The 8,414-nt window shown below is 37.8% G+C and overlaps 1 protein-coding gene across 23 annotated transcripts in view; it reads left to right on the top strand.

Moving 5' to 3' along the window:
- Positions 1–6,721, top strand: part of C2CD5 (C2 calcium dependent domain containing 5) — a 71,693-nt gene extending 64,972 nt beyond the window's left edge. For 16 of the 23 annotated variants that reach the window (XM_071815803.1, XM_071815852.1, XM_071815820.1 and 13 more), the window contains 4 exons: positions 662–763; positions 1,599–1,789; positions 4,402–4,548; positions 5,223–6,721. In XM_071815803.1, coding sequence (XP_071671904.1) covers positions 662–763; positions 1,599–1,789; positions 4,402–4,548; positions 5,223–5,354 — 572 coding nt within the window. In that variant the 3' untranslated portion in view covers positions 5,355–6,721. The remainder of the gene's footprint in view (positions 1–661; positions 764–1,598; positions 1,790–4,401; positions 4,549–5,222) is intronic. The other 7 variants (XM_071815835.1, XM_071815796.1, XM_071815813.1 and 4 more) reach the window with 2 other exon arrangements.
- The last annotated feature ends 1,693 nt before the right edge of the window (positions 6,722–8,414 follow it).

Here is an 8,414-nt window from a genome sequence, read left to right on the forward strand (position 1 = left end):
AGATATGCAAACACCCCTGCAACTAATACCAAAAGTCATAGCAGAAACAACTCTACTTCTCATCGTAATGATAATGGGGGAAGGGGGTACTGGAGAGGGGACATTGGGGGAAGGAGGACAGTGTTTTGTAAGGAAAATTCATTTGTGTTTAAAACTGAGGTGTTGTTTCAGCATGTGACTCTTGTCCTCATTACCAAAGCTTTTCTTCAGTCTGTAGGTTAGGTATTGATAAAGATAGTTAGGAAGATTAAGTCTAGATCAGCAGTTCATCATGAGGAAAAGAATAGGAATGAAAAGTAAAACAAGGCTTAAATAAACTTGAAGAAACCAGAACTTAATACCTAAAATGAGATTTTAAAAAAATCTAGCGTAAGTCGTTAATGACTGTATATGCATGTTTTTTCAGTGATGAAGTCCCAGTCAGGCAATTGATTCACAGCTGGGACATGACCAGGAATCGGTACACTGTCCAAAGAAACAAAGTGGACTTGTCCAAACCTATACTGTAACTTTTCTTTTAAATGGACCTGGAAAGGGATGTTTGTTCTCTCTCAGACACAGATAATTGCTTCCTCAAAAGGAGCATTGAGATGAGCAAGAGACATCATCCATATTTTTTTTCTTTGTTTTTTTTCTTTTGTTTTTCTGTCTGTGTTTTCAGCAACGTCAATTGATTACAGTTCCTTTGCAGACAGATGCAACAGCTGGATAGAGCTCATTAAACTGAAAGCTCAGACCATAAGGCGCGGATCAATTAAGACAAGTAGGCGGCTGTTTCTACCACGTTATGATAATCTGAGACATATCTCTGATTTCCCAGTGGTGAATAGTGGAGTTTCCTGCCCAGCAGTAATATTGCAGATCCCATGTAGAATGAATACCTGCGCGTGAAAACTGCCGACATTGTTCATAACTTTGTAAGCTAATATAGGGTTTATGAACCAGTATCATAAAAAGCAAAATACAGTATTTCTGTTCACTTAGTAAAAATTAGTTGTCCATAAATGTGTACGCCTACTAATTATGTAACATACACTGCATGGATGTAGGTGTATGTATGATCTTGGAAAATTTTTGGTGAGAAACAGGAAGCAATCACCAAGGTGACAGTCAAGGCAATGGTCACTAAATTAGCAAGTGGTGAGTTATTTTTCAGTAGTGCTTTGGCCACAGGTCTATCTTGCTTTAATTAGCAGAGATTAATATCTGTATTAATGGAAAATGCTGCACTGGGGAAACACAACAACTTTCACACTTTCTGTAATTTGTTCCTCCAGCAGAATACATATTTCAAAATGTTGGCACTTTTTTCTTTACCTTCACTTTATAACTGATTGTTGTATGTGCAGCTACTCGCCTCAATGTTTTCCTTTGCAGGAATGCCACTCTTCCAAATAAATTCCATTTCAGCTTTTTGTCTCCTTTTGCATGCATTGCATGATAATTTCCTTTCTCACACGGTATGGCTGAGCATCACAGGCAGCTGAATGTTGTCACCAAGCTATTTGGAAACCATAAAGAAGAGGTTTTGTGTTTTGAGAAACAGTAATCAGTCTCACTTGATAGTTACTTTCTCTTCTTTTTTCCCATCTTTTTAGCTGCTTCACTTGATAAAACAAGTCCATTGGCTGAGGGATACTTACGGCACCGTTCTGTTCCATCATGCACCAATTCTACTGTCTCAGTTGTTAAGATGACACCTCTTTCTTTTCTACCTGGGGCAAAAATAACCAAATATCTTGGGATAATCAACATGTTTTTTATACGAGAAACCACTTCTTTGCGTGAGGTGAGCTTTATATCAGGGATTAGCACTTGTTTATTTATTATAATCAGAGGTAAATATCTGAACAGGTTTGAGTTGAGATATGGCACAGCAAGTCAATGGAGCTTTTGTAGCTTGGAGGTGGCACTGAATAGAGAGTTAGTCACGTTGCACTGCTCTTGTTATAGAGCATTTAGAGCTGCCTTGTGTTTTGCAATGCTCGGAAGGGGCTACTTAACCATTGCCATTGTTGTTGAACTTGCATATAACACTAAACCAGGAAAAAATAGGTCCTTGAGCAGCAGCGTGAGATGGGATCCTTTGAATCCAAAACTGAGATCAATTTAAATAAAAACAACAAAAAAATCAATTCTTCTTTCTTTTAGCAAGCTCAAAGATTAATTTTTACCATGTATTTGCTGGTGGTTAATATTACATTTTGTGCATTCTCAGTAACACAGCTATGTGTGATGAGTGTCTAAAAAGAGTGTCGTAGGGTATATAATCACACCAGCAGCTTAGAGATTGTAGCTACTGATACTTGAACACTGATCGCTAGTCTAGATCTGGACAACAGGTACTCCTCTGAGCATGCAAAAAATCCAAGAAATATTCATTACACTTTTCATGTTCTTTTGGGAAGTAGCTGCATCCTTCTGCTACTGTTTCTGGCCACAGAAATGCACCTCTTGTCAGGTTTGTTAATGCTGAGGAGTATGCCGTTTGTTACTAATTATACATTGGTAAAATTACAGAGCAGATTTTAATAAAAATGATCAGCCTTCATAAACATGAGTTGCGAGCTCTCTAGAGAAACTTTGATTGGACAAACATCTTTTTTGAATCTAGCAAGTTACAACCCCTTTTAACTTAAGAAATCTATGTGAGAAGGGCAATGTTTTCAAAAGGATGTATATGGTAGGATCAGGGAAGTGGTTACGTGAGATTGCTGTACTAACCGCAGCTTCTGTAGATACAAATAGCTGATAAGCAAGCTTTGGTAGTGGTGGTAGCAGATCTCAGGGCCATGAAGTTAAATCTATTTTAGCTGCGTAGGCTGAGTCACAAACCAGTTTTAATCTGAGTTGCACAGTATTGCCCTGATGCGCTAACAGTCAAAACAGAGTGGTCACTGTATCAAACTCAACCAATGTGTTTCAGGTTCTGCAGAAAAATAATTAGCAGCATTTTTGTTTGTATTGCTTTATATTTTGCTTATGGTAGTTTACAGAATATTGAGGCCTTATGAATGCTTTCATAAGCTGAAGTTTATATCAGATGCCGTGCTTCAGAACTTCATGATAATTTTAAGTCAAATTTGTCCATTGCTCTTAGGTTTTGTTGTTTACAGGTAGCTACTTATAATCTGTTGTTATCTGTTGTGATCAAATTTTTTATTAGGTTTGTAATATTACATTTTTTTTCCCCATAAGTTGCTGTGACTGTTAAAACATTTGGACAAAAATCAAAATTTCACAAGGAATTATAAACTGGTGTTGAAATTTTGATTTCTGGCTGCAGTTCATTCATGGGTTATGCTTGGAGCAGCAAAATTATACTGGCCCTTTTGTTAATTTTCATCCAAGATATGTTTTCTAATGTCTTTATGAGTCTGTTCAGGGTGTATTATACTTTTTCCGGTAGATATGAGTGCAGTCTGTATTTGGTGAAGTTCACCTTAGCTAGCCTCTTCTTTACCTGCCTCTCTCACGTTCTCTAGTGGCACACACACATGTGGAAAGTCTAGTGGTCCTGCCTTTCACTTTCATTTTGAAATTTTACAGACATTTTGAACCAGTAGTGAGTTCAATTTCATCAGTTTCTTTCCTCAGTTTTCTGTGGATTTTTTTTGTGTGGGTTGCCTGTTTTTTGTGTATTTTTTTTTCCCCTAGTGTAGTAGCTCACATTCTTTCTTAAACATTGTGTAGAAAAAAACCCTGTACTTCTTCGTTTCCCTTTTCCTTTCACAGCAATTTAAATTATTCAGCTTGGCACTAAAGAAGTAAAAATCCCCTATAAGCACCATCAAGTCAAAAAACTTAACAAAACGGGATGGCTAGAAGTTCTGGGCTTCAAGGGGAAAAAAAAGCTTGAATAGCTGGTGTCAAGTCTCTGCTCTGTCAAAATACCTTGTATTTTGAGGGAACATTTATTTAGTGAGCATTGAGAACTCACGACAGTTGTTAGCATACGTAAACTGCCAGTGACCAAAGTTAACGGCCACTACTTACTGGTAATTTCCAAGAAGACTAAATCTCTTCTAATCCTCAGTAGAAATTATTCTTTATCTGCCTCCCAGTTTTCAAAAAATGGGTAATATTCTTCCTGATGAAAGAAAAGCCTATTATTCAACTGTCAGTGAAGTATTACATGTGCCTGCAGAGGTGTAGGAATGTCTGAAAAGTATGATTATATGTAATATACTGACTGCAAAGAATACCAGTTACAAATGAATAACCTACTTGTGAATCTTTCTCAAACAGTATGTTCCATTGGTCTGATTTTCAACTGTGACCCTTTTAAGTTTTGTACAATATACTATTTAGGATTCACTGAAATATTCAGCTGGTGAAAATGTAAAAAAAAGTGTTCAGCATCTCCCTAACACAAAATGTATTTTTTAATTTCCATTTTAGGAGGGTGGTGTCAGTGGTTTTCTCCATGCATTTATTGCTGAAGTATTTGCAATGGTGAGAGCTCATGTTGCAGCTTTAGGGGGGAATGCCGTTGTCTCATACATAATGAAGCAGTGTGTTTTCATGGAGAATCCAAACAAAAATCAGGTAAATAATTATATGAAATAGCAATGGTATTATGACCAGTATGACACAAATGCACATGTATTTAAAAAACAAGGAATACTGTAGAGCCATGTTTGCATAACACTTGTGGATCTCTCATAATCATGCCTGTTTAAAGAAGCCAAGAGAGTGTTCTTGAACACCTGAGTTAGCACGAAATTAGAATTATGCTTCATAAATCCCCAAATGGGTATAAGTTCACTAGAATGGAGTAAATTGCAGGAAACAGCTGTACTTACTTAGCTTTTCCGATGTTGCAGTGTTAGGATTTTCATCCTTTTCACGTGGAGTTGCTGATATAAAATGCTTCGTTTTGGACATGAAGGGACAAAACTTCGTTAGTAAGGGCAGCAACTGAATGTGGTTGTTCTGGTACATGAAATGTGTTCAAAACAGTGAAAAAGGAAGTACAGCTACACAGATCCTTCATTTGTGATGGTCTTACGAGAATCTGTCTATGTGTTTGGCACACAAGTGAGTGGATATAGAAGGAAATGTGGCAGGGATTGCCTCACTAATATATTCTAATCATTTGTCCTTCTCTGATCTCTGTTGACTTTTCTATTATCTGTGTAGTTACATCTAGCAGATGTCAGTGAACACAGAGTATCTAATTCTGTAATGTTTGGTAACTGTGCATTGACCTTTTTTTTCAGGCCCAGTGTTTAATAAATGTGAGTGGTGATGCAGTCATCTTTGTACGTGAATCTGAGCTAGAAATGTTACCAGTACAACCTTCTACAGTTGTTTCTCAGCCCACAAGTTCTGGAGGAGATGTCACAACGTGAAGACAAAAAAGTGAAATAGTCTCTGCCAAATATGAAGATTGTTTAAAATGTGGGAATGTTCAGGTTTGCATCTTCAAAATCAGTGTCTCCGATAACATTACTAGCCAAAATCCAAGACAATCATCACTATACTTTGTCCTTCAGTTTTATGTGATATAGTCAGGGCAGCATATTGGCAAGTATGTTGTGATTCTTTTGTTATAATTACAGGCCCCTTTGAAACCTAGACAGAAGGTGAAGCACTGATACGAAAGTGTGGATTAAAATAGTTGGCCTCACATGGAACTGTGAAATTAAACAAAAATTCTGTTGGTTTTGCAGCTGTTTAAGAGAACCATCTCTGGGTTTGCATATTGTATTAGCTGATTCTTGGCTCAGTTTAAAAAGTAAAAGAGGGATCAGGGTGGGTGGGAGGTAACTGAGAAGCCTGTATTCTCAACATTTGCTAAAAAGGAGCAAGAAATTGGTGCTCGGGCTAATAAAATATGAGGTGAAGTCTGAATTTTTCTTGGATCCTTGAATGTGAAGAGGAAGAAGCACCATCAAAAAGTCACAATTTGAATTTCTGCGCACTAAAAATATTTTTCAACTGTTTGTAAACTCATTATTTTAAAAAAATTATTACCATACAGCATATGTTTTGGGTGGGTGTTTTGTGATTTTTTTTTGGTTCATTTTTATTTTTTAAAAGTTGCCAGACCATGATGCTCTCTTCCTAATTATCCCTGTGGCTAAAAAAAAAGTTCCAAAGTGTTAGGTGCTATGATACACTGTCACTTCCATATTGGCGGTATGCCCCTTTTTTATACAAAGTTCTGTGACAGAACAGTCCTGAGGCTTGTTTTCTTAAGGCATGATCTCTTGCAAAGATGACATAAACAGTCCTCCAAAGTCAGTTACACAGAGGTTTGCTCCAGCCTCCTAACAAATTGGAAATGCCTGGCAAATTGGAGATTGATGTATGTTTGTGATGCTGATTTCTGCAAGTTAGCTTTTGTTTTTTTCCAGTACAGTGGCTGGGAAATGAGGGTACTGCAAAGAAAGGAAATTTGTGATTTCCAGTAAATATCTGAAAGGCAGTGATATTTTAATGTAAAAAATGCAAACTTTGATCTGAAGATGCATTCTGACTTAATTCTGACACCATACATGGAACTTGAACAAACATGTAAACTTGAATGTAAATATTCTGCTTAGTGTTGAAATTAAGCAATGGCATGATTATTTGTTAAAACTAATTATTTTATTGTAAATGAGCATGAAGATCATTCTTGCACAATAAATTTCTGTATAAAATTTATTGCCTTTTTATATGTGTAATAGTTAAATGTGTATGCTGGATGCATATTAAAGATATTCTGCCCACATTCTCCTCAGAGGAATGTTTTTAATGTAGAATGTTACAACCTGATTATTTAAAATTTGGAGTTAATTATCTTAGCAGTGTTTGAATTGGGTGCTTACCAGAACACGTTACTCATACAGTTAGTTGTATTTCTAAGTTCTGTAGCTGTTGCAACCGAAACTGCCATAACTTAAGTCACCTTGTAAATAGTTGTAGCTTTCTTGGTTGCTTTGCAAGGCAAATCTTGTTCCCTTTAAAGCTGATGGCAGAATATTAATAACTTCAGAAGGTCTTGGATCTGGCACAAGAAGTTGTTTTCAGCATAAGTATTATGCATGGAAATATTCTCTGAGGTAGGACATTAAAATAGCTGCTCTTGCTTTTTTCTGTGTGTGTAGTGGGGGGTTTTGATAGCTTCTATGGAAGTATCAATGCCATCTTTTCATTTCTAGCTGCTTAAATGGTCACAGTTTCTTCTAGTCTATTTCATTAGATGTAGAGGAAGAACTTTCTGTCTAGAAATTTTAGTTCCTCTTTAATTATTATTCCAGAAATGACAAACATGTTTTTTAGCTGTTACTAATTGGGATTTAGCTTTTCGTAATGTGTCCAGCTGGATAAATTTAACCTGTAGGAAGCTGTATGCTTGAATTGCTTTGATTGTCATTTTCTTTTTTCCAGTGTAAAAAAAAAATCCATTGTGCAAATCCATTGTCATTTGGGACATCAAAGGATCATACAAATGTAAGACGAACTTCAAGAAATTATTAAAGTATGCAAGGAAAGGAAAAGTAAAACATGAGTTAAAAATTTAAGTAATTAGTGCCCAAAACACCTTTGAGGAGCTGTGTGCCCACAACTTCAGTTGATTGGTGTGCCTTGCTGAGTTCAGAGAGGCTGCAAATAGTACAAAGGTACCTCGTGTGTTAATGACTGTTACCCCTTTAGTCATGACATAATAACATAGTATTGATTGAGGGAGAATCATTGAAGCTTCTGCTGAAATGGGAGCAGTTAATGCAAGATACCGTGTGCTCTGCTCTGTGGTGGCTTGACCCTGGTTGGACACCAGGTGCCCACCAGAGCTTCTATATTACTCCCCTCCTCAGCTAGACAGGGTAGAGAAAACACGACCAAAGACTTGTGGATCAAGATAAGGACAGGAAGAGATCACTCACTGGTTACCATCATGGGCAAAACAGACTCAACTCGAGGAAATTAATCCATTACCAGTCAAATCAGAGTAGGATAATGAGAAATAGAACCAAATCCTAAGAACACCTTCCCCCCACTCCTTCCTCCTTCCCAAGTTCAACTTCGCTCCCGATTTTCTCTACATCGTTTGCCCCAGGAGCACAGGGGGACATGGAATGGTGGTTGTGGTTAGTTCATCATGTGTTGTCTCTTCTGCTCCTTTGTCCTCTGCTCCAGTGTGGAGTCCCTCCCACAGGAGACAATCCCCCATGAACTTCACCAACATGAGTCCTTCCCGTGGGCTGCAGTTCTTCATGAGCTGCTCCAACGTGAGTCTCTTCCACAGGCCGCAGTTTTTCAGGAACAGACTGCTCTAGCATGGGGTCCTCCCTAAGCTGCAGGTGCAACACTGCTCCACGATCGACCTCCGTGAGCTGCAGGGGCCAGCTGACCTCACCATGATCTGCACCAAAGGCTGCAGGGGATTATCTGCTCCGGCACCTGGAGTGCCTCTCTCCTCC

This window comes from Patagioenas fasciata, chromosome 1 (assembly GCF_037038585.1).
Source record: "Patagioenas fasciata isolate bPatFas1 chromosome 1, bPatFas1.hap1, whole genome shotgun sequence".
Taxonomy (NCBI): domain Eukaryota; kingdom Metazoa; phylum Chordata; class Aves; order Columbiformes; family Columbidae; genus Patagioenas; species Patagioenas fasciata.